Source organism: Poecilia mexicana, unplaced genomic scaffold (genome assembly GCF_051168715.1).
Source record: "Poecilia mexicana isolate PSO_F unplaced genomic scaffold, ASM5116871v1 scaffold_3, whole genome shotgun sequence".
In the NCBI taxonomy this organism is placed as follows: domain Eukaryota; kingdom Metazoa; phylum Chordata; class Actinopteri; order Cyprinodontiformes; family Poeciliidae; genus Poecilia; species Poecilia mexicana.
Genome location: NW_028263372.1, coordinates 27,667,232 through 27,694,745, shown reverse-complemented (window position 1 = coordinate 27,694,745; position 27,514 = coordinate 27,667,232). Strand labels below are relative to the sequence as shown.

The 27,514-nt window shown below is 37.5% G+C and overlaps 1 protein-coding gene across 1 annotated transcript in view; it reads right to left on the bottom strand.

The window, feature by feature from the left end:
• frmd5b (FERM domain containing 5b) overlaps positions 1-26,882 on the bottom strand; it is a 57,066-nt gene extending 30,184 nt beyond the window's left edge. Inside the window, exon 1 of the mRNA XM_015008324.2 lies at positions 26,341-26,882. Within this exon, the coding sequence (XP_014863810.1) occupies positions 26,341-26,442 (102 nt within the window). The 5' untranslated portion in view covers positions 26,443-26,882. The remainder of the gene's footprint in view (positions 1-26,340) is intronic.
• Between the last annotated feature and the right edge of the window lie 632 nt (positions 26,883-27,514).

The window sequence follows — 27,514 nt, the reverse complement described above, 5'->3', positions numbered from 1 at the left end:
AGCTGAACATCTTTCTATAACAAGCACAAGTTCCTGCAAAACCGAATTAACTCTCATGCACATCATATCTAATAGGGGAACTCAGCATAACATTCAGTATGTGGCACTTCAAAGAAGAACTTGATGGACATATTAGTATGCAATAGAAACCGAAGACTATTCTTTTTTCTCTGTTTAATAAGTGAAATGATCACACATGTAATCATCTATCTTTAATTGTGATATACCAGCTAATATAATAATTGATTGGCTGCTACCTTTTCTTCTTTTTTTATGAATTGGTTAAATGGTGTGTCATCTCCAACACGAATTACTCCTTTGGAACTAGATAAAGATGGGTTTAAAAATGTATTTTCAACTTTGATGTAATTTGAAACTAAAAAAAAAATAACTACACTCCCAATGCAAAGTAGAAATAGTATATTTTCATAGAAGAAATCTTCTTGAGCAATAATCTTGACAGAGTTGTATAGATTCTTTCAGCAGCTCAGAAGCTGATCTTTACCACCGTCTCTCTTCACAGGATACAATAATTGGTTTGACACATTTTGACTGCCCACACACTCACAGCTCCATTCAAGCACTTGGTAAATAACTACATCATGAAGACAACTTTTTTTTTTTGAACAGCTATATTTACATAAAAAAGAATCTTTTTCAAGAGCTTAACCCCCACCCCCAATCTGAAGACCTGAATCTGAAGTTTTGTTCATCTGTTTAATGCAATATGTAGCCAAATGTGAATACGGTGCTTTTCTCACACAATCCAAAGGAGAACAACTTACATTTGAGTGAGACTGATAATGAGAAATATTAAGACACTTTTCTGACTACTATGATCTCACTACTTGAATAACTATTCCCAGTGCTTGGCTATTTCTTCACCTACAGCGAAAGTTATTTTAATGAGCTTTTGGATCTTGCTCAGTGTTATGCTTGGCTGATCTTATGTCTGAATGGTTGTAAAGTTCTGCAGATGCTTTGAAACTTTTTATGTCTCTGTACTCATTAGAACCTCTTAGACATTTTTGACAGAAGTACCGCCGCGATATTCTGAACAACACAGCAGAAAACAGGAAAAATGAATTATTAATTCTGACAAAACTGTAAATCTTAATTCCACAAGGACACAGCTGTTTGACCAACGAGTAACAACGTTGGAGGAACTATACGATGACGTCTTAAAATCCCGACGCATGTTTCTACCTTTGGTTGCTATGGCAATCAGGACATAGTAAAACACAAAGTAAAGACTAAAAGAGATAAATAGCCACCATAACCAAATCAAAGGTTGATCTGTGATTCAGTTAGGAAAAACCTGATGTGTTGCATAAAAATTATTTTTCAGTTTGATTTTATTTAATAGTTAGACTATTTGCACACAAGAGGTGCCAGAGGCAATAGGGTGTGGTTACCAGGCTGTCAGGTATGGAGAGGTTTGCTTAGTGTCAGCCATGCAGCTGTTTGTTGCTCAATGTTTGGCAACCACAGAAATGCTTTTGGTAAGCAAGTGTCATGAATTGTGGTTTGTGGTGGTGAGAGAGAACGCTGATGACCCAGGTTGTGATGAAGATGATGAATTTAATAATGAATGTGGCTCAAAACAGTCCAGATCAGGCAGTACGGCAGAGACATTAGCACACAGCTAAATACCGGTAGCGACTGAAAAACTGAGCTAACCAACACAGGACTTTACAGTACGACTGTGATGGCTGGCAGACAAATGACATACGACGAGGATCCGACAACAGACAAAGACAACAGGTGGACTTAAATACACTGATCACAAACCCTGGTGATCAGGGAACGAGACACACCTGGGAAACAATTAACAGGGAGGGCAGGACATCACAGACTCACAGGGAACAGGATCACAAAAAACAGAAAAAAAACAAAAATAAACACAGAACACTCAAATCCTAACAGTAAGTTTTACTTACGTTTGTAAATTAGCAACAGAAATGTGAATTATTTTGTTTTACTTTACATTTTTTTCTTCTTGTACATGATTGTGTGCATAAACATTTGCTTCATCAAGATTAATTTTAAAAAATATGCATAGAATATTAAGTTCATGTGAGCATTTAATAAATTTCATCAAGGTTAAGTTTGTTGAAGCAAAGACTTGCAATTCAGTTTACGTAACTTTGCTTATTGTTTGAAGGTTATCAACCCATGACTCACCAAGCAACCAGAGGAAAAAAAATAAATAAAACACAGGCAAAGACAAAATAATTGAGCAAAACCTTCTTGAGTGTCCATGTGTGCTATGAGATACAGTAATTCACAATCTATGTGCATGTTTGGTTGATTGTGTGAGAAAACTGAATAGCTCTGGTAATTAGGATGATATGCAACAAGATTAAAACCATTTGTTGCAATTTTCTAGTGTGAAAACCTGCATCCAGTCAATCAAATTTAAGTTAATGTGACACTGACTATCTAACACTTTTGAAATCAATTACAGTTCTCATCTGGCAGGTAAAAATAAAAATAAAAAAATCTGCCCATTCCTCTTAGCTGTGTTATAACTTTATTGATAGTAAAATAAATATCCATGACATCATATGACAATGGATTGGTTTTTTACAGAGGCTTAGAGCTGACTTGACTGAAACGACTGCGTCACAAATTTTCAGCCGCAGCTAAAAGCCTACAGTGCACATGAAGGAAGCAGTCCTTTTCTTGGAAAACCTACTTCAACATGTCAGTGATCTGTTGCTCATCTCGGAGTTAAGACCTAAAGCGATACTATGGTTGTGGATTAAACTGGGATTTGCTAATGGCTAAACTCATTGGCCTTTCTGCCTGCTGCCACAAGTGCAAACCAATCCTGCCATAACTCTCTCAGTTCAATGCATCTGAACAGTAAATGAACACAAGTGGTAGTTTCTAGAAGGTGAGAAATTTAATTTCTCTGCTCCACAACCTACGATGTAATAATAGAACAAAGCATAAAATTATCCTTGATCAAATGTCCTTTAATCCCGGAAGAGTTATTTACTACAAAAATGATATCTAGGATATAAGCTAATTAACAAAAATTGAACTATTTCAATGAGTTAAAGACGCACTATTTTCCGGCCCAACATTTTCTTTTTTCTATCTTTGCTGCAACTTGACCTCCAGCTTTGTCACATTACATCTCTGGAGTTAGAATCAGAAATCTCTGATGACAAGACTCGTGGCAAATCAACGTAAGTCTGGTTGGATCATGTCAATAGTTTCCAACTGCTAGGTTGCATTAGTGGAAGAGTTTTTGAGGAGCACATTCTGTGTCTGATGCAAAAGCAAAAGACATAAACGACAAAGTTAAAGAAAAGAGTTGATTAAACTGGACTGTGCGCAGAGAGTCCGTGTGTAAAACAGCTTCAAAAAGATGCTGTTTGCATGCACAGCACACAGTCACAGTGGCTTGTAAATGCCAAGAGGTTTGCAAAGAAGTCCGGAAAGTGAATGTTGCACAGTCATCAGAATGCGGCTCAACTGCAGTACAGCAAGTGTGCCAGCGAGAGACAAACACATTCAGAAATATTCAGAAGAGAAGCCAGCTAATTCAGGGCAAGGCAAATGCGACAACACAGCCTGCAATATAATTAGTTACTTCTGGTATTTCAGCTTTTAGTTTCTTTCTGACTGCATAAAAAGGCAAATGAATATAAAGTGATTCTCATTTGCATTGATAAATGGAGTGTTTCATTATTCCAGAACTGATTTTTCAACAATATTTTTAACAGAAAAATATGAAGAAGTTGCTGACTGCAGGCAACAAGCTCTATGATGAAAAGTTGGTCTCATTGTCTGTCTTCATTCTGAATAAAATCAGGCATTGGGCAATTTTATATAACTGATTTTAAAGGTTTGTTCTACTGTAATATTAATAAAATAGTTTGATACTACAAAAGAATCAATATACATTTGGTGGTGATCTGAAATGGGCAACCTTGGACACATATTTTAGCCATTCTGGTAAAGATGCATAGGTGAAAAATAATGTAGAGACAAGACTAATAAAATGCAGTAGAACACTTTACACTCATTGTACTACTTATTTTCTTATACCAATTGCTTAAATTTCAACATGTTCTCTGTTAATTACAGAGACACACACAGAAGAAATGTTTACCTCTAAGTTGCCCTTGAACCAGCTAGTGATAGTCTCTGGAAAAGGTAATTGCTAAAAGAAAAGGAAGCAGCCTGCTTCCTCAGAGTGTTGTATCCAAGCATAGTAATTGAATATTGAATGAGACAAAATGTCTCTGTTGGAGACAAGTTCAAAACAAAGAAGTTCGAAACAACATTTCACACTATTTGATATCAGTATCAGTATCATCTATATTGTTTTCTCTATAGTGCAGGGGTGTCAAACTCAATTTCACCGAGGGCCACTTCAGCATATTGGCCACCCTCAACGGGCCACATTGACGGTACAAATCAGGAGTGCATCTCTGCTAAAACACACCCCAGACAAAAGGTTCACTTCCCTCATTCAGTTCTGTAGAGGCTTATAATGAGTCAATGGTCCAGGTGTGTTAGAAAAGGAACCATCTAAAGTTGCAGATGGTAGCTCTGGAAAACTAGACTTGGGCAGCCCTAGCATAAATGTATAAAAATACAATGTTAAAAATACATTAAACACCACCTCATATTAAATTACAATATTTAGGTAAGCAAACAAATAATAAAAACAAGTCACATGGGCAGACATTATAGACTTTATGCAAAGATTTAGTCTCAGAGGCAACTGAAATCAATTAATTTAAAAAATCCTTTCTGAATATCATCTCATGGTCTCTGAACTAAATGCATCTTTCTGACCGGGAGCTGACAGCATGTTGAAGAGTTATGGACCGGACGCTTTGGAGCGTCTGGTTAGGAAGCGCATTACAAACATTTGGTTGAAAAGTAGTTTGTAGTCAATTCGTGCTCAAAACCTATTTTAAGTCAATTATTGGCCTATAAAATGATGGGGGGCCACATGTGGCACACGGGCCCTGAGTGTGCCACATGTGCATTACACCATAGAACTGCCAATTGGTAACTGAAGTAAAGTAGCTTCGATTTCAAAGAAGCCTACATTGAAGTCGATTGGCAAATGAACAATCACAAAAGAGGAAGGCTCTTGTTGTCTCACTGCACCCCAAGAGATGCATAACCTACAAAAACCATTTCTGTCTGGTTTGAACCAGAGACCTTTTGCATGTAAAGCAAACGTGATAACCACTACACTACAGGAACTGAACTTCTCTGCTTTGTTTCAGTTTGAGGTTCCAAAGTTGATGATGTGAGATGCAACGCATGAAAATTTCAACTGACGTTTGCACTCAGATGCCTGGATTCAGAGTATAGACCATGACACCACAGAACCCTTGTTGACCTTTAGTAAACACCTGTGATCAATAGAACATGCAAAATCTGTTTCTGTCTGGTTTCGAACCAGAAACCTTTTGCGTGTAAAGCAAACGTGATAACCAGTACACTACAGAAACTCATGCTCTTTGCAGTGTTCCTGGTAGATGATCCACATTTTGTTAGAGACTAATGTCAACGATGGGCATGGAACAATGTCAAATACTTATACCACAGATCCTCTCAGAGAGCACAGTAACTTGGTGAACAAACTGTCAGACTTATACTTGTGCCTAATTTAACATTACAGTCCATAAACTAAGCCTGGGATCAAAAAATTGTATTGAAGATGTCATTAGCAGAGACAAATGGTTCTACAGAGACTTGGCGAAATGGCTATGAAATAAAATCAATACTTACAAATAAAAGATGGTTCAAAAATAAAATTAACACATTAAATTAAAAAATATCTGTGAAATACAATCAACACTTCAAAATACAAAATCTCTGGAAAATAAAATATTATGTATGTTGTTTTGAAAAACATTGGAATATAAGCACTTTTATCAAATCTCCATTGTGGTAAGATCATGTAAGTTCTTAAATCCATGGAAACTCAACAGTTTGTAAGGTAGGTGAGTTAGCTCAGCAGGTTAGAGCACGGTGCTGGTAATGCTGAGGTCATCGGTTCAAACCCCGTATGGGGTATTTCATATGTAAGGTCTTCAACACTTCAAAATAAATAAGGGTTCAAAAATAAAATCAACACTTCAAAAATAAATAAGGGTTCAAAAATAAAATCAACACTTCAAAATAAATAAGGGGTTCAAAAATAACATCAACACTTTACAATTAAAAAAAATGGTTCAAAAATAAAATCAACACTTTAAAATAAAAAATGGTTCAAAAATAACAACACTTTACAATTAAAAAAATGGTTCAAAAATAAAATCAACACTTTAAAATTAAAAAATGGTTCAAAAATAAAATCAACACTTTACAATAAAAAAATGGTTCAAAAATAAAATCAACACTTTAAAATAAAAAATGATTCAAAAATAAAATCAACACTTTAATTTATGTGAAGTCGCTTAATTTAATTTATTAAAAGTTATTGGGGTGGTTTTTGTCACTACGAGAAAATGTAGATACATTTATCTGCTTAATTTGTGATGGGATCTGGATTCACGGTGAATATTAACTAAACCGCATAAAATGCGACTAAATAGTCGATGTTAATATGATTGTAATTTCATGGATAAAATAGTACAGGACCGATTTTTTTTTTGTTGCCGGTAAAGATAACGTCTAGCGCGACCTGCCGCCCTGACACCAACTCACACACATCTTCATTCACAGTCTTACTTGTAAATCGATTTTTCTTTTCTTGGACGTTTTGATGTTAGCTTGTCAATGTCTCAGTTTTATTCGCTGGGAAAATCAATAAGCAGCTTGAGGTGACTCTGCTGCTCTCTAGTGGCGAGAAGCCGTAATGTTAGCTGGTAACAATCGGAATGCATTGTGGGAGATGTAGTTTGTAGTCAATTCGTGCTCAAAACCTATTGTAAGTCAATGTCGGCCTATAAAATGCTGCGGGGGCCACATAAAATGACATGGCGGGCCACATGTGGCCTGCGGGCCTTGAGTTTGACACATGTGCTATAGTGTTTGGCTTTACTTTTGCATTTATTATTACTTCTTGCTAGTTGTTTGTCCAACTGACATTTTTCCTTTACTTTTATACTTTTGTTGAACAGAAAGCCATCAAACTCGGAATCAGATTTGCAACTGACATTTAACATTTTTGCAGTCCAGTAGTATTAATTCAGTAATTAAGGTTGTCCAGCTAAAAACGTCAGCTTTACTGCTGGAGAAAAAAGAGCTATGAAATTTGCAGTGCATTTAGCATATGATGAATATTGACCACCCACATTTCTTATTAAGAGCCTGTTCATTATTCAGCATTGATCAAGAGCTTTTGAGTTCTCAGTGGCCTGATTACTTTTTTTTCCCTGGAGTGCCAGCATTTTTAATAAATGATAATGAACCCTACATTGCATGTTTATTTTTATGCCACGAATAAAAATGAACAAAACTTCTCTGTGCTTCAGAGTATTTAGGCTTTAATTGGTTTCTTTTTCCTTAGTTCTTTGTGTTGTGTTCTGAGCCACTGGATTAGGAGTGGAAATCCCATCGAGACAACTATTTATTTAAGACAGACACTTGCAGTGCAAGCCTTTCAATTAAAAGCTTCCAGTACCTCAGATAATTCTGCCACTTTGGCTGCCCACTGAGGAGCAGAGGAAGGCAGGCTGAAACGGCGGCTAACTGCTGAGCTTTGAAAAATTTCACATCGCCAAACCTCTAGCATGACATTTCCTCTCTCTGTATGCATTTACAGAATATGACCAATACATTTAAACAGATCTTTGTGGCATCAAGTGAGCAGCGCTTTCCTATTTTAAGTAACAAAGAACCCTGTGGCCAACGGAGGCATCCGGAAAACTTACAGAATCCAGTTTGTGGTGTTTGAAGGAAGCCGCAGTGGTTTTAGTAACAGTGTTTTCGGCAACATTCATCTAAAGGAAATGTGTCAAAGAAACCAAGGTTTTGATGTGAGGAGTGAAACAGGCCACCTGACTGGAAGTAAGTCTGTTTAGCATAGATTAATGAAAGGAAAATTGGATTTTGAGGCCATGGAAATAATTATTAGACGCCTTTCTCTGAAAGAACAGAGCAATTATGGGGCCCCGGAGTTGATAATTGACCTTTAGATTCATTCAAGATTACTTCAGCGTGGCATAGTGTGAAAAGAAAAGATGGCATAATTGTATTTGTGACACACTAAACTACATTATTTTACGGAAGAGGATTAGGGCCACTGGAAAAAAAAAATAAAACAGTTTTGACTTTAATCTCAGAATTCTGAGATTAAAGCCAGAATTTTTTATTTCTTTTTCAGTGGCCCTAATCCTCTTCCGTATTATTTACTGTGACTTTGATGGGATAAAAGTAGGAAACATCGCAAGTTGTTTGTCCATTATATGTCAAGTTTTCAGAACGCAGAATTTTACAATTGAGTGGCAATGTCTTTTTAAGATTTGACATCTTGTCTGGCTGTTTGGTAGTGGTCACTTCTGTCTCCATGATGGTCTTCAAACATAGTCCAAATTAATATTAATATGTGAGGATTCTGCGTCAAGACATAGCAGTTGCATTCAATGAACTAATATATCACTGAAAGCCAACTGATAGAAATAGTTCAATTCAAAAAGGATGATCAGGTGTAGATTAAATATGCAAAGAGTGATGTACTTAAATAGTTCCTTTAAATTTGGTTTTAGCTAATAAAAAAAATCCAAAATTTAGTTTCTAAAAGCGTTGGAATATAAAATCAGAATATAAGGGCATTGATACAGGCTGTATTCACGCATATTAATTGAAAATTGAGTAGAAGGAAAAGGTGTGATTTAACAAAAAAGATTTACAAGCAACAGAAAATACTGCATCCCATTCAAATGTTTGGGAGAGATTCACAAGGTGTGAATGGTTTGAAATTTTTTTGCCTTGATGCAACAGACAGGCAGGTGCCTTACCTTCTCTATTTTCTCTCTTTATTTTCATTGTGTTCACAGCTCTCCTCATTCCATCTCGCCCCTTCCTAACTTCCCTCTTAGCAAGACTCTAGGGTCTGTGGCAAGCTGATGTTCAGCGGCCGAGAGACTGAAGTCAGAATGATGAGAATCAGTCAGGCAAGAAGGTCACTCTGACCTCAGCTAAAGCAGGAAGAGCACACTGCCTTCTGGGAAACGCTGTCCTGTTTGAGACAGTGTAGGCTTGATGAATGATGCAGAGGGATAACGTGAATTTATTAAAATCCCTGCATCAAGAAAGCATAACGAAAAAAAACTGTGCCAGCTGAAGACATGCAGCTGATGTGACAAGTCTGATGCTGTGAACGTTTTTTATATCAATCACAACTTCCTGCTCCGAATGTTCATCACACAACCATCTGTAGGTGTGTTGGCTGTAATGTGGCCATTTATTACAGACACCCACAGGGAGCAGACTGAGTGAAAACTAGGCTAACACACACAGTTAACCCCATTTAAGTAGCGTGAAGGCTTTTTAAGGACTAACCTTCCCCAAAGGCAAAAGGCAAATTGGGGTACAGACAACCAAAAGCCTCAGAAGCACTGAGCAATATCAGCTCCGGTTTTAGTCGTCTGTCACTGTGAACATTTCCTTCAAATTCCTTCAACCTGTGCACAGATATGCTTCACAGAGATGTTCAGTCATTCATTTAAACTGTTATCATGCTTTACTTTATGCCACTTTATATCTAGGTCTTAATGTCTTGAGTTTTACTGGCAGTATTTTTTTGATTTGCAGCTTGTTATGTAAGACAAGTGTAATTCTTATCTTTATAAGACTCAGAAAAGCAGATTAAAAACATTTATATTAAATGTTTCTCCACCAAATCACTTCCACTGCTAAACTGGTCCATTACTCTCTTTGTACTTCACGTATGTCTTTTCTATTTTCACCTTCAAAAGAAAAAAAACAAAAAACAGAGCATATCCTGGCACCAACTCATTGCTTCAAGGCAACAGTACTAACAACTGGGCCATAGTATATTCTACTCAATGAATCAAATATGAATGTTACAAAAATTACAGTCTCCACTGTTAAATATTAAATAAATGTTGTAACAGAAATAGACTTTCCTGTGAAGCTGCACTCATAACTAAAATATGCCTTTATTTATATATTTCCAGTTCAGGAAAACTGAAAATATATAAATAAAGAAAAAAATAACAACCCAAATGTTCATAGTTTTATATGTTCAGTACAAAAACATGAATTAAATGGGCTTTACTTTACTTATTTTTGTACTTAAGTATTTACTAAAATTTGTAGAATGTCATAAATGTCAAACGTAGCTATTGAAATTACAATAAAATGTTGGTTCAGAAAATAATTGGCAGATTAATTGAAAAAAAACAAAAATCAGGTATGCTTTTTATTTTCATGGTTCCCCTACCCTGCACTGTTATTTGTACAGGCTTATATATCCTGCCTGATGGAACATGTTTAATTTCAGCTCTCTCCATTCATCTATTATCTAATATGCATCCTTGCAGCAGTTTTAGCGAGATATGTGGGCTACACCCTGAACAAGTCACCAGTTAATCACAGGGCAACAAAGAGACAGAAAAAAAAATGTATCTGACATTGATTCACAAATATAAAATACTGTAGTTTGAGTTAAAATGATAAAAAAGTCTCTCTGCAGTGCGATTCTCTGCAGCTTGCAGTAAATAAAAAAATATTTCCATTAAAAGTTCTTCGCTAACAAATTATAGAAGCATGTAAGTGTTTGAAACTTTATCATTTCAGTTTACTCAGTTTTGAGAGGCTGCAGCTACCATACATTTATATGGTAGCTACCAGATAAACATATGGCATCACTGACAAAAGTTAGAAGAATGTGGTTCCATAAGGTCAGGTGCCTTTCTGCCAACTTGCACTACTTGTGGCGTGTTAGCAAACATAACCAGCCACTCTCAGGGGAATCAAGCAGCGCCACCTTTGCATGTTGGAGCATATGGCCTTGCTGCTGTAGCTGGAAGAGTTCAGACGGAGGATTTTGGCATGCACAGCTCTGTGTGTGTAATGAGTCTGTGGAGTCACCGTCGGGCTACTGCAGAGCTTGGCCAAGCACCAGTTTGACGGCAGCAGCTGGAGAAAAGTGATGTAATAATCCTGTTGCCATGGAGACCCAGTGGTTCCCCCGTATCTCCAAAAATTTCAAGGGCGGTGGAAAGTCACTGGCTGGCTGGGACACAGCAATGCTCTGACGAGATGCGAGCATGACCAAACAAAACCTTCTCTCATATATTGTAAAAGGAATATATGTGCCATCTAAAGTTAATGACGGGCTTCACGTGCAGCACCAGAGTCAGTAGTAAAAAGCACATTGTTTGTGTAAAATATCCTATATTTAAAAAAAAAAAGAAAATAAAAAATATATATCTTTGATTTAAAATCACAAAGACCTTTGAAATATTATTGATTCAGTGTCAAAGCAGCTGCGCTGGGATTAGTCAAATCCTCAGAGAAGTCGGTAAGCTTTCAGTCCGATGGCTTGCAAATCAGAGGGGGTCGTGGCATGAAAGAAAAGAAAAAAATGCATTTCAATTGACTCTACAATATTTTATTTCATAAAAGATTCAACACAGAGAGATAATAGCAGGATTGAAGAACTGTCTAAGACTGTGAAAGGAAAGAAGATAAAAAAAACAACAACAAAAGGAACAAAGGAAGCAGTTTACTAAAGGACCTCCGTGGTCTGGATTTATCAGCCTGGTGGTGATCTGTTTTATAGAATATAGATAAGGTAATGTCAAAGTCATGATGCTTTGCTTCTGCAACTAAATTCAGCATTTTATCTATATGTTCAGATGTTGATTAGAAGGCAGTGATATTTCAAGCAGTTTTTGATTATTTTATTCTTATTTATAAAGTGTAGATGCGCATTAATTTGTCCTCAGTTAAGTTGTTTTGAGTATATAACACAATGCATAATACATTGGAACAAATTTGAACAAATATTCAGACTCCTGAAACTTTTGGGTTAAAAGGTTTTAACCCAAAAGTTCATTATTCGATTAAAGACATATTTAACTGCAGTAACCTGAGCAGACTTTAAGAAGTTTTCATGGACTGTTTTCTTCCTCACTATTGCACATGATCATAACAATAGAGAAAGAGGTAAGTTGTTTATAAGTTGCTGTAATGCACCTGCTCACGAATCCACTTTTACTTTGGTGCAGTGTTCTGTAAGGACACCTGTGATTCATAACAATATTCGCAAATATGAATTGATGCAAAACTGTTTCCTTATTTGAATTTGAACAAACTGCAACAGGACAGAGGTTTGGCTTCCGCACTGATGATGAAAAAGTCGTGCATCACTTTAGTGAAACAGACTGTGAGTCTTTCATTTACCCAGCCCGATTTGGTCAAACCCACACTGATCAGAACTTTGAATAACAAGAGTTAAGTTGTCAGTGAAGCACTGCTAAACGAGTGAAGTCATCTCAGTTGCATTTGAATTTAATTTTGCATTGCATTAAAACACAACTTAATTTCACATATTAAGCATTAACTTCATCAAGGACATTTTGCATAAATGGACATTATTTAAATAAACGATACACACATGTACCCCATTGCAGTGGAGTAGATGTTGCCTATTCCATATGCATCCCAAATATCACTGCAATTTTAGCACAAACCAGCATTAGAAGCTATATGAGGGAGATCAGACCATTTCTGAGTCATTCTCATGCTGTCCTCCTCTCTGGGAGCCATGAGGATGGAAAAAGAGAAGAAGAAGAAAGAGCTTGAACCGCGCAGGAAGACCTGCTCTGCCTCTTCTGGTTTTAAAAAGGAACATAAACACTCTAAGCAAAAGGCAGTACTGCATAACAGCACAGAATCTCTCCCCGAGATGACATGAGATCACAAAGCGGCCTGTTAGCCCTCTGTTAGTCTGACTCCTATGCTCGCCCTTCCAGAGAATGAGAAAGATACCAAGCATTTGCAGAGACACAAAGAGAAGAGATGGATGAAAAGTGGACAAAAGACTGACCCTGTGTTTATGTCTGCAGTGAAATAGTGCAAGACACAAAGGAGGGAGCCGGTAGGAAGCTCTTTGACTGGCACTTGACTACAGTACGCATTATTTCTCAATATGAGAGAGCCACTGATAACTACGGCTACCCACAGTTATAAAGGGGATGAGCAAGAGCGAGCGATTAGTATTCCACGCACACATAGTTGCTCCACTATAGCAAGAGTTTAAAAATAGACCACAGCAGACTTGGTCTGAGTAGCGTAGCTAAAAAGAGAGGTGCAGTCACAAATGAGAAGGGGGATCCAGACTGGTCTGGAGAATATGACAGTGAGATTTTTAATGGCTCTTTATTCTGTAATCATGCTTACTGCCTTTCTTCAAACAAGTATCCCACATTAAAACATTTAATAAAGCAGCAGTTTCCAGTATTACTGGAGACCTTTAGAGGCTCTGATATGAAAATACATGATTCTTACTCTGCTGAACAAGCAGATATTTTTGCTGTATGACATCAGACAGGAGAACACTGTTCATGGAAGTCATAATGGATGGAGCCCAAAATGTCATTTGTCTCTTCAGTGAATACGTGCATATGGCCAATTATGTTAATTAATGAGATCATTTAGCAACTTCTAGTGACTTTTTGACAGTCATTGGCTATTGTCCTTATTGATCATAACTTCTCCACTGAACCTCACTTCAGAAACTCTGTACTGTTCCTGAAAGTTTTGGTATTTTACTTGTGTTGAGAAAATAAATTTAAACTAAGCTAGTTTTAAAACCTAACATGTCTTGATTCAAATGGCCTAATTGTGGTTTTGAAATTAGTAATGTATTCTGGCCTATTGACCTTTATGTTACCTGTAGTTACAGCAGATGGTTTGCTAGGATCATTTGAACTGCCTTTTGTCTGTGTGGGAAAACATTACAGGAGAAGTTCCAGCTTTTCACACTCATCTGTGAAAGGCCGTAAACACGGCAGGAGTTTCTGGCTTGAGAGAGGGTCAGAGATAGCTCCTGGTTGGATGAGCAAAGATACGCCTTATTTGAATAAATTAAAGATAAAAATACGCCTTAACTATAAAACTTTCTACATGGAGTAACAAATCAGATTTGCTCTTGCAACTCTCCAAAGATGTCTTTGCACGTCTTTGCTTTTCTTCTTCTTTCCATTTATGTCAGGTAAATGAATGTATGTCTCCGTTGTTCTGCAGTTTCTGGTGTAAGTTTATGCATTGTCTTATATTGGATTAAACTCTGTAATTCTGTGACGTCAACAGCAAACATTGCTGTTGTTTTCCTTGTGGCTACACGTGGCTCGCCGAGAGGACCTGGGATCCAGAGGAAGAGAGAGCCAAACTTTTTTCCAAAGTTAACTAATTTAGAATTTCTTCCTTAACACTTGCCAGTTTATGTTTACTGGCCAAAATGCTGTTCATTTCTTGGCTATATGATATGCAAAAAAACAATATTTCACCATGCATAGGACACGGTGTGGTTTCGTGGAACAGGATTGCCATCTACAGACACCATCAATCCTGCAATGAGAAGTCCTGGGTTCTATTGGTGAGCAGTTGAATCATTATCTACTCTATTTTCTTTCTAATCAATATCACATAAAGTTCAATAATGCCACAAATCTTAAAAAAAAAAAAAAAAAAAAAAAAAACTATGCATGTTAGTGGGAGTTTAGCCATCCTATTGCCACTGAAAGCCACGCCATTCTGCCTGTTCTCGATTCAGTGGAGCAATCCCATCTGTCAGATGGCAGGAGATAAAAAATAAACTGTAGTGGTGAGAGCCACGATTCTTAGAGAGGGATTTCTTCTCACATCTCTCCCTCACAATGGTCTCCAAGGAGGCATTTCCTTCTCCGAGATTCTTTCTGCTGTTACTGTCACGTGTTAGTCATTCCAAGCAGTCTTTAAAATACATTATTTTTAACATTTATTTCTACATGTATTGCTTCCAAGCATGTTCCATGAACAGCTGCACTTATTTTTCCTCCTCTGTATATTGACGACCTAGAACAGGACAAAGACCGTCACATAATTTGACGAAAGATGTCTGTAATGATGGAATATAGCAAGGTAAAAAGGTTACTGTGGTGGAAAAGAAAAGAAAAATATAAGTTTTACAAAGACCAGCTCAAGGTATAAATGACAAGACATGAAAAAGCATGAAAAAAACAATTGAGGTTTTTCATTTAATATTTAGAAACAGGTGTATGTTTTAGGGTTAAAATCAATACCTAGAAAAACATGAAAAGAATTTGCTGGTAGTGTCTTAATGCAAAACAACAAAGGAAATCTTCAGAGCTGCCGCAGAGTTCACTCTGTGGGAGATTGGAGCTGAAAAATGTGCTTCATCATCCCGTACTGTTAAAATGGCTCCGCGGATTCAACAAGAATACCAGGCCTTTATTACACGTAACAACACGCAGGGAGGCATTTTCCCTGGGGACAGCAAGCGGGACAACTACAACGCAAACACCCACACGCACACACACACACACACACACACACACACACACACACACACACACACACACACACACACACACCACAGACCACAGCACATAACCTCAGACAGTGGAAGCCCCCTTAATTAGTCCATGGTAAACCAGACTCATGAACATCACAAGTTCATACACAGTGTTTGAGTTTCAGTAGTACTCATTATTCTGGAAGTGTAAAATATTATATCCGAAGCAACATTTTTCTTATGCATTTATGCATATTCATTTAGTCTCTGTGATACAAAGTAATTAGAGGACATTGCATTTCCCTTTAGAAAAGTTCTGAAGGTATTCATGTTTCTGGGGTAAAGCTGTCATTTTTCTGAGCCCAGATCTTTTATCTTGAAGGTCTTGCACAAATGCACAACTCACAGAAGTGGGCTTAGACAAAGGACACTGCTGTCTGCAAAGTGCAGAGCCAGCAGGCTCCCAACAGGACATCAGCATCTGAGTGTAATTAAAGCTTTTTGCCTTTTCAAAGAATCCTTGTACCTCAGTGTACATAGGATACTGCAGATTTCCTTGATCCTGTAGGAATTCACACAAACTGTCACAATCACACAAGCACCTACAGCAGTACTTGTCGAAATGCTAGTTTATAGTGATGTAAAAAAAAAAGACCATGATAAACATTTCAAAAAGTTTTACACACATTATGTAACACTGACGATGCACAATAGACAAAATTGGTAAAAAAAAAAAAAAAAAAAAAATGCTAATCCTTCCCTTTATACACTTTTGGAGATTTAATATTGATTTTTCATTTAAAGTTTTAAGAGCCAGTCTAACAGTTTTCTTAGCACTGCTACACAAGAATAACATTAAAAACTACAAACAAAAAGCACAAATAAGGATAATTAAAACTGCCTCGGTGAACTTAATTTGTATGGCGATAAGATGGGAACCAAGAGAGGAAGTGTTCTTAATCGAACATATGAGCCATGGCTGAGTAAAAATCACACTGCCGAGGCTGAAATCGGTAAACACAGAATCACTGCCGTGCCTCGGCTTGTCCTTTCTGGCGACATCCTCGGTGGATCCTTGCCGTTACCCAACAAGCTTTGTCTCCCCTTTAATGTCTGACATGAAAGAGTGCATGAGAAGACTTGAGTGAGAATGAGAGACAGTTCTCATTTCTGTAAAGCCGTACAGATTTCCCAGCAGTGAATCCTGCGCAGGAGTAAGATGGATTTCTCTGCCTGTCTGATATAAACCAGTGTTGCAGCATTAATACACATCCGTTCTGCTAATCTCCAGAGTGTTGCTGCTGCTGAGTGAAGAAGAAGTATACAAAAAAATGTAACACCCTTCTGAAAATAAATGGAGTAGGAACAGTATGCACTATTAGATGTAAAAAGGTGGATAGGAGAGACACAGAAATAGCGAATTACAAACTATGAACCATTCATTAGTAAAACCTGTTCTTTCCAGCTGTCCTGTTCACTACATAATCCCCAATCTAAAGCTGTTAACATACATCCAGAAGGGCAATTTGGTTTGAGCTGTTAAAGTCTGGCTGTTGCTCGGCTCCTAAAATTGTGCTATAATCTTCTCCGTGTCTCCTGTATATGACAAGGAAATTACATAATTATGTTTCATCTGCAAATTTAAAATGAGCCTACTGGGGACATGTTCACACTACACACAACGTCCTCAGTACTGATTATAACGATTTATTGCAACACTGTGTTGCTCTAATGCTTGAGCTTTCCAATTCTCAAAGACGCAAATTGTTCACATGAAAAATAAAGTAACGGCTAAGTGAAGTTGTGTTTTAGTACGCAGCCTCAAATGCTAATGTTCACATGGTAACATCTTCCTGTGCAGGTGAGATGCTATGCAGAGGTAAGTGTTGTTATTACATTTTTATATATGATCTCTTTATATCAATGGGAAAATTGAATTTATGCACTTTGCAGCAAATTGTTTTTGCTTTTCCCTCATTCTCCTTTGAGCAAAAATGCTAAAGAATTGAGGAATGTTTTCAAATGTCGATTGAATGTCCCACTAAAGGAAATGTGCTAAACCTGGAAACAAAATAACATTTTTGTTCTGTAACTTAAAAATCTAAACATATCTCCTATGGTTACAATAAAACCAAGCTAGCTTTTTCAATTAGTCAGATTCCTTAAGTTGTTCTAAGCAAGTTTTACTTGGATAAAAGGCAAAATGTCATCTGGTTCATCACTGAAATAAGAATTGTGATAATATTTGAAATCATATAAATATCATTCATCTTTACATTTGATTCATTTATTGACTCTGCAAGACTATGCAACAGATTCTGAAAACATACATATTATCAAATATTAAATTTTTTACTTCACAGGCGTAACTATATTTTCAGGCATCAAAGAATCGACAAAGTCAGACTTTCTGAAAGGCACTATGAAGTGAGGATGTGTCTTAAAAGGAAAAGTGGATTTGTTGTATTATCAGAACCAACTGCAGCTGTATTGATAAACTAAACAGACTGTGAAAATAAATGGAAATATGATTGCAAATATGGTAAGTATTAGACTTGGAAACAAGATTTGAAGGCTCCCACACTTCCACAAGTCAAGGAGTCTCAGTTTATTATATGCCTGCCAGTTTTTTTTTGTGGTTTTTTTTTGGAAATAATTGATGTCTGACTTCCTAATAGACTTTACTCTGTACCCATGCAGACAACAATATTTCACCATTTCTACAGTTTCTGTTTAGTTCTTTGAGTTTCAGATACTTTAATATGGCAATGAGGATCTTTTCCCAACCAGAGGGAAACTCAGGGTGAAGCAGGCGGGCTTGAGGTCCGACTGCCACGGGTCTATAACTTAGATATAATCACTAGTCTGCATCCTAACAGTGCTAAAGAAAAGCCTCTATACTGGCTGTCTTTTGTTTAAATGTCCTTAGCATCATTACCAGTGTGACATATTGCATGTCTTCATTGTGTTGTCTGCAGGTGTCAAGCTTACTCAGGCAAAGCTCATTAACTCGCTCAGCCACAGAGTTGCCAGCTTATAGAAGGTAGACAGACACTGAGAGGAAAATAAGAGTAATGAAAGTAAAAAAGGGAACAGAGAGATTTTTTTGGGGAGGAATTTGGGGACCAGGAGCATAAAGAAAGAAGACGGCTGCCTGAGACATCAAACAGAAGGGTAGAAGAGAGACAGTTAAAAGGCAAATGAATGAAAAGGAAGAATAAACAGAATTCGGTTTACTTATGAACCTCATTGAGATGCTGCTGAAGCACATTCTTCCACACCCAAGACTTTGAATGTACTGGAAAGTAGGTTGACGTTATTACTCTGTTGCATTGCTGATCATAGCTTGAAGCCTGACATTAATGACAGACATTTGGAAAACAAAAGGTGGCATAATCCTGATCTTGAACAAAGATATTTTTCATACCTGTCAAAGAAAATCTGAAATTCAAGACCTACATCATTGAATTAAGCTAATAAGATGAACTAAACCTACCTATCTGTCTACTGTCTGTCCTTTCCCTTTTACTAAAGCTGATTAATCCTCCCTGTTGTGTCTGTAAGATAAACTCAACATAAGAATTTTGTAAGACTCTACACAAAAATACACAAATGCAACTTTGAACACATTTCATTCTCAAAACTTACGTTTTCTCTCAATCTGAAAAGTCTTATTTTTGATGGCTTTGAAACTTCCCAGTCCCAGAACTCGTCCCTTCCAAAGAAAATCACTAATTTAGTATTTTCTGTTCTAACCAGCGAAAGTGTTTAAAATTGATGGTTTATGTCAATGAGTGCCAGTATCATCAAAATGAAAACCATGTTTATGTATAAGACAGTCAAATGGTTTTGTCATGTTTTCATTATGACAGTTCTCTTGTGAAAAATGTCATATTTTAATTACACTACTTGTGTCATTATTATGTCATTATTGTGTATTGAAAATGCACAATACGGGACCGTACACTATTTTTACACCCATTCGAAATCTAGTTATTTTACACTTGAGTATTTACAGTTTTCTTGGTTGCTTTCATGCAGCCATCAACTCAAACTCTACATCTTCAAAACAGTTAACACATAGATAGTCAAGAAAAGCTGTAGTCAGCCTTCAGCAGTGTAGTTAATTTAGGCACACATGAAATAAGCAAAAAATAAAGTTATTAAACAGCAGCGAATGGTATGTAAGCAATTGCTGCATGTCCAAAAGGATTTGCAATTCATCTGTGATACTGTAATGCGCACAATAACTAAATGTTGTGGAGGCTGAACAGTCAGTTACAAGATCTTTAATTCTAATCAGAAAAAAATGCACCGAAGAAATGAGGAAATATTGTTATGTTAACTAAAATACATTCAAGCTAAATCAGACTCCAATGTTAGATGTAGTATTATGCTGAGAGCCTTGAGGGCTTACCTCAGCATTTCTACACATTAAAGATTTACATATCATCTTGCTGGCTCTACCATAAAAAAGAAAAGTCACTTTCATATTATAGCAGGACTAAGCTGGTGGTGATGCAGCACACAGAGCACTTTTACTGTATGTTAATGCGTTATCTCTGAGAGAAAATAAAAGTGCGAAAGCGCCATCATTCCCAGTTTGTGATGGTTGCCATTGTTGTTCTTACGAACTAATAAGATCTCATGTTGAATTTGGAAAATGTTGGCTTTGTTAGTATATGGTAAATGATGTACACTGAAGCCTTATGAAGTAAGGCAGAAAGAAAACACACACTTCCTCACACTATTAAAGGTGTTACGTGTAGCACCAAGAACTGTGAGCTGCAATCAAGCCTATTAACATTTTCTTTGTTAAGATGCCTAAAATGTAGAGAATGGAGAGTTAGTGAGCTTTTTTACTTGAAAGAAGTAAAGTTGAGTTTGAGCTAAACAGTGAGGGGCTTGCAAGACCGGTTTGACCAAATGAATGAAATTAAACCAACTGTGTATGAGTTTCAGCAGGGCTTTGAGGTAAAGAGTAAAAGAAACAGGCCCTTGAATGGATAAAAACAAAATATGTTCCAACCTCTGTTCCAATTTTAGCAGAGCACACAAGGAGGAAAAAAACATCATGAGAGCAGAGAGACCACTTTGGAGAAAGGAGCAACCTATTTCAATAATGCATTCACATCACAAATGAGACACTCCGCTTCCAAGTTCTGTATTTGGCTTCAAAAGAACGGCCTTAATTTCATTAGTGAGCTATAAAGAAGCTGAGCTAGTGCCAGGTGACTAAACCACTTACTCACACTGATGAAGTGCCACTCTTTGCGTCAGTGGTATTCTATCATTCATTTTGCTTTCAGTCTCTGAAATTCATATTTTGGTCCATGATAAGAATATCAATTAAACAAAAACCTCTAAATGATCTCCGTCTGACTCGGCAGGTGGATGTGATGGCGTGCTGTAATGTGCTTTAATTGTAAAAACAACACAAAAGTCTGCGACTGACTTTCCTTTCCTCCAAAAGACCTCATTCAAACGATATATCTAATATATTTAATTAGAAACTAATGAAAAAAAATAGCTCAAATAATTAGGTGTGTGTTGGGGGGGAGGTGTTCTGCAGTTTCTTTATGCATTGGGATAAGGTTGATTAACAGCACCAGACTTCATCTAATTAAGCTGCTTCCATGACAACAAAATTCAACCAGAACAAAATAAAAAGAAACTCCCAGGCAAAAACATATGAATTAAATCATCGGGGCGTTTGTTTTTCTGTCACTCAGATAAATAGGAAGATATGAAACCGGATGGAATTGTTAACATTATATGATATTTTGATTGTAAATATGTTTCAGGCTAAAAATATCTCAATTCCTAAATCACTAGGACACAGTGGTATAATTTAGTCACAAATCAATTTCAGAAAATATACATGCTGAGTGCCTTAAAAAACACACTAATGATCAACACAATGCATTGCAAAAGTCTACTCCACAAGCTTTAATGTATTTTTTTAGGACTTATGTGAGATAGACCAACAGTTGTGCAGATAAATAGCACAGCAATGCATGAGGTGAAAGGAAATTGATATATGGTTTTCAGATTTATTACAAAGCTCTAAGGAGTGTGGTTTTCCAATTCGTACTGTTTTCCACTGTGATTTTGTTTCTGCCACCTAAACATAATTATAATTACAGGGCTAGAATTAATACTATGGGTTAATAAAACAAAATAAAAAAGAATCAATAAAGTTATGAGAGACCTTTTAAACGTTCCTGCAAACTGCTGGGACGTCAGGATGAGTTCTAGGATTTAAGATCGATTTAAGAAGTTAATTATTTAATATGACTAGCCCAAAACTGAGAGAAGTGGATGTTAATCCTTTAGGTCCTTCATTTCACAGCTTCCACTGTGTCACCCTTGATTTCTTACACTATTTTCAGAAACAAATAAGAGTCCAGAGGACCTCAAAGACTGTGCAGACTGTAGAATACAAAGAGACAAGATGTAGCTGAAAGAAAAACCATCGAGGATCTACAGTGAAATCTTAAAATCAATCCTGAAACACAACAAACTTTGTTGGTACTATTTTTTTGTATTTCTTCACCTCTACAGCTGCATCCTTCTGCTCGCTTCTCCATCAATTAATCATCTGCCTAATTTCCTTCCTGCAAAATCATTTGTGTGCATCAGCAATAGGCTGGATCATACCAGTTTGTTGCATAAATGCAAGCGCCTGTGGATGTCCTGAAGGGTAAAGCCATGATGAAAGAACTTGAAAGATCAATGAGCATGAGTTTCCCCATGTTTTAGGGATTATAGAGTAATCAGCAGCAGTGTCATTAATGGCTGAGGGGACCAAGTGTGCTGGTTGCATGTAATAAATGGATGTTGGTGAAAGAATTTGATTAGGCTTGAAACCTGGCATGCTCATTTGCAAACTGAACAGCGTGGTGCCACAGTTCGTATGAAAAGAAACACGTTTCACCTTTCCGTCAGCTTCTGTGCTGCCTGTAGCTTTTCCTTTAAGGAAGGTCATATCTAGCATCATTCCCACATGATGTGATTTCAGTGTAAAAGTGAAAAAGGCTAATTGAGCTTAAACGTAGCGTTTGCCCGCTCCTGGGCCTCGTGAGGACCCTTTTCTTTTTTCTGGGCCACATCTCTGAGGTCTCCAGGAAAAGACAGGAACCACACGCTCTCATTTTCAATGCACACACACACACAACACACACACACTCACACACACACCTACACACACACACACCCCCACACACACACACAATGTTTTCCTTCACAATAATAACTCGAATGTCCGGACTGAAGGTGAGAAATGAGATCAGCAGTGTTGGCTTGTTTCTACTGACTCTGTAAAACATGATTATCTTAGTTCCCTGAATGTCACGTTCACAAGAAACATTATGGTGGTAAATAAAACAACAATTGATTAAGCTGATTATCCCATTTATGTTTCCTTTGATTCTCAATTAGAGGTCCATAGTGTAAAATAAAAGCGTCTTTCATAATTTCTCATGATGGGAAAAGCGAACAACAAAAGCTAATCCCTCTCACTGGAAGCTGCACAACACAATTAAACATTCTGTCCCTGATGCTTTCATTTGGAAAAGAGTGGGACCTTCATACCTTGACAGCCGACCACTTTGACTCATGTTGGGCTGATGGAGTTGCTCAGGTGGCCTGGGACAACAAGCAGGGCCTACTTCAGTTCACACAACTCATTAAAAAATACGTCATACGTTTTATCCTTCTTTGGCCAGATAATACTGTGCAAAAATATCCAGTTTTGTTTGTGAAGAAATTGAGTTCAAGCGGCTGTCACACTGTTTTTGAGCACACACACACACACATATATATATATATATATATATATATATATATATATATATATATATATATATATATATATATATATATATATATATATATATATATATATAGTTCTGTCATGTATCCTGTCACAGTGCCTTCATACTGAGATCAGTGGTATGGAATTCAATATTCTGTGGGTCATTACTTTGTACGTTGCTTTTAATGAAGTTAATGTGTTAGCTTAAGTTCGGGAGCAGACCTCTTACCACACCTCTAATTTTCCAGGCAGCCTGTTTATACTCTGCTCACCCACTTATCTCAGTCTGTTAGGTTTCGTCAACCCCACTCTCCCAGACCCTCTACCTCTGTCATTTCATCCATCTTCATTCTTTGCTTCTTTTTGCTGCAGGTTTTGTCTAGGGGGCCCTATGAGGTCTTGGGAAAAATAAGAGGAACCGTTTCCCGAAGCCCAAACCCCGATGCAGAGTCTTCACCTCTCAAGCCCTCCATCATTCTCCCCAGATACCCAAATCATTCAGATCATTCATCCCCTTCATCCCTTTCATCCCATCATCCCCTTATCCCTCCATCCTTTCATTAATAAATCTGTAAACCTATATCTTTGTGGCGTGGTCCTTGCTAGTGAACTGTAACATAAAAACAGTGCCTGTAAAAAGTATTAATTCTCTAGAATCTCTAGAATCACAATCAACATAATTGTGTGTTTTGTGACTAAAAAAATTTCACCAAAAAACTTTAAAGTCAAACCATAAACAGAGTTCTACAAAAAATAATTATAATTGGACACAAAAATTCAACATAAAATAAGTAATAGCATAAATATTCAGTCACTTTAAAGAGATTGAGCTAATTCAACAGAGGTCCAGCCAGTTGGTGCTGGCAGTCTCCAAATGAGTGGAATGGAGATCACCTTAGTGTAGTGAGTGTGTCTAAAGTGATAGTAGTGTAAAGACAGCGGTGGCTGGAAGGTCAGTTCGCTGGTTAATCAGTATTCCTGACTACCACTACAACATGAGGACAAAATAACACTCCAAGTAAATCAGAGAAAAGGTTACTGAAAAGTATAAGTCAAAGCTTTATGGGAGAGGTGCAATGAGAAAATAACTGCTGAAGAAACCTCGTGTGAAGGCTTGACTAGAGTTTGCCAAAAGGGAAGGCGGGAGACTTCATATTTATCCTATCCATTCCACGCGCCAAAAATGGTAAATTTTAGTTTTTACAAAAATGGTTAAAACTTAATCTCATTCTCATGATTCTAATATGAATTATGGGATATAAGTCACGTCTCTTTTGCTGAATGTATTGATGCCCCTCAAGAACAGAGTCATTTCTCCAGCTACGCAGAAAACTATTTGTTTAAAAGAAATGTCATGGAAAGTTCATTGAAAAAACATCCACCTTTACCTCCACTTGTGTTCCACTTACCTTCTTAACAATAAAGAGGAGGGCAAGCAGATAAAGATCTGAAACTGTCATGGAGTCACCTCTTTTTAGTCACACACACTCAGTTGTTGTACATGAGAAACTTGCTTTGCTTTTCCTGTCATTTCCTAGAAATATGCAGGTGTTGATGGCCTTTATGTGCCGTCATCTCTGATTCAGCAGCACTGAAATCCCTTTAGAAAATGAGCATCAAACGCGACTGCAGCAGTGATACAGTCACACATCAAACACAGAGAGCCACTTGTTGCATGAAGCACTGAATATGCATTAATCATAATGTCTCTTAAACTTCAGCACTCAAACAAATGGTCTGAAGTCATGTCTCATCTTTATTCATGTCAATGTTGACTTTTAGGACAACCCTAAACTCGTAAAAGGGTTTTGTTTTCACTAAATATTCAAGGATTTACTAAACAGAATGAAAACTCAGAATAAGACTGATGAGTAACAGGACTGATAAGCAGCAAATAACCTCAGAAAACCATAAAGCAGACCTTCAACAAACTCTAACATTATTCATCTTACACAACAACATAGGTCCAAAACAGAACTTGAAAAGTAATAAAACGGCCTAGTCTAGTAGTTTGTCTATTTGAAGCAGCACATAATTTTTGCAATCAGCAGACAATAATATCTATGACAATGGCATTATGTTGCAAAATATGTTTCTTTTCTCATTTTCCATGAATGTGTACAGTTTCACTGAAGACATTTTACTTGTTATTCATGAAACATAAATTTGATTTTGTTTTTATTTGAAGGGTCTTGCAGATTTTTGTAGGCTTAGATACATTTTGACCCAAAAAGCTCTTTGAATTGTCAAGGTTGCCGACTCCGGGTCTTTGTTTTCTCAAAAATGTACTGTTTGGGGCAACTTTTATCCAAAAATGACGTTTGCATTGTTTGCAATAGAAAGTAAAAACCCTAATTAAGTTCAAGAATACACACGGCCTTTTTAGTTATAGTCTCTATATTTTTAATTTAGACATTTATAAACTTTCCTTTTAACATGACAGCAAAGAATTTTCAATATGAGCAATAATCTGATTAATTGGTCCGTCTGGTTTATCCCCAAACTGTGGTTTTGTGGTTGCACACTCATCCTGCCAGTAGATCCAAAAATCTCCACTAAGCCAACTACTGACTTTGCTCAAGAGCAGATTATCTTGATTTTAAATCCAGCGCAATGCAAGCATAAAGCTGCAAAATATAAGCGCTTATGCATAGATGGATTTTTTTGTGTGTGTGTGCGTATTATGTTCCCAGTTGGCGTGTAGTGCTGTCTGATTAATCCTTTAAATTTTCTACGCAGCGCACGCACAACATGCGGTCATGATGATGGCATGTCCTCACAGGTAATTCTCTGACGAAAGCAGCTTCTGCAGCCCTTCTGTCCTGAGAGGCGTCAGAGCACAAAAACGCAGCCACATCCGTCATGAACCAGCCTGCAAAGAGGATGATGCCTTCTTTCATGTGTTTACAACAAGCAGTGAAAGACATGAACGGACAAACGTCATTTCACCTGATCACTCCCTCCTCCCTTAACGCCAAAAAATAATAGCAAAAAAAAAAAAAAGGCAGTGAGGTGAATGGAGAAGGAGCAAACGTTCGTCCCCACTGACCTGGATCGTGCAGGTGTACTCCGAGTCGTCCAGCAGCCTCACCGTGCAGTTGCATTCCCTGTCCAGACTCCTGACGCTGCTGCTCATCAGTCGGCTCAGCATCTTCTCGATCGTCTGCAAACGGGACCAGAGAGAAGCGCGCGCAGCACATAGATACGGGTCGACTTTCTGTCAGGTTAACGGCGTCCCTGCTCCGTGCTCCTGCACCTGGTCGGTGGCGGCGACTGGAGCATCGTTTTATCATCAGCGTGTGAGTGACTCTTATCAGCAGCAGCAGCGTGTCTTCACTCGGACAGGGACTGGAGGATACCGCATCTGCGTCTGCTGCCCGCGATGACAACGACGGTCTGGTTGGCCCGTCACCCCCTCGCCACACCTGCCCAAGCCCTTGCCATGCCGCTCTCGGTGCTGCTGGTTGCTGAATGAGGAGTCTGCCAGCCAGCTGAGCTTTGGCTGAGATGCTGCCTGCGCAGACATAACGACAGGAGGCGAAATTCCGATAGGCTGCTGTACGTCGTGACGGCAGCCACATGGTCGAGCATAATAACACAGCGGGGCCCCTGCTAAACAGGTCAAACTTTAGACAGATGAGAGTCTGAGTACATTTTTCAACAACTGAAATGTCAAAAGAAAAAGACATAGCACAAGTTAATCACCTCTTTTATATTTATATTTTTGATATTTCTAATTTCGGTTTTACAAACAGGAATTGCAGTGGCTCTGAAAATCTACACATGCCTGTTAAAATGTCCATTCCTGTTATTTGATAAGTAATTCCAAAACTTTTATGCCTTTGCCATGGACTGTGCAATTAAAGTGAAAGCTCATTTATTTGAGGACAAACTCAAAGGCTGTAGTAGCCCGGTTGGAAAGATGGGCTGACAAGAAATGTCAGATTTGGAGAATTTCTAAAGTGACTGTCAAGTCAAGATGTAGCATGTTTCAACAGGACGAAGGCTGAATGATGAAATGAAATGAAAATAAAGTTTTATTTAAAAACTTGTAAAATTGGCTAAGAAGATTTTCTTTTCTATTAACAAAGTTGTTTTTCTTCTGTTTAATGATATGGGATAATTGTTGCATAGGATTCCACATTCATCATATTAACAGAAAGGTCTTAATAAACAAGTCAAGAATAACTGACTTCTGTATCAGCTATAATTTGGTACATGAC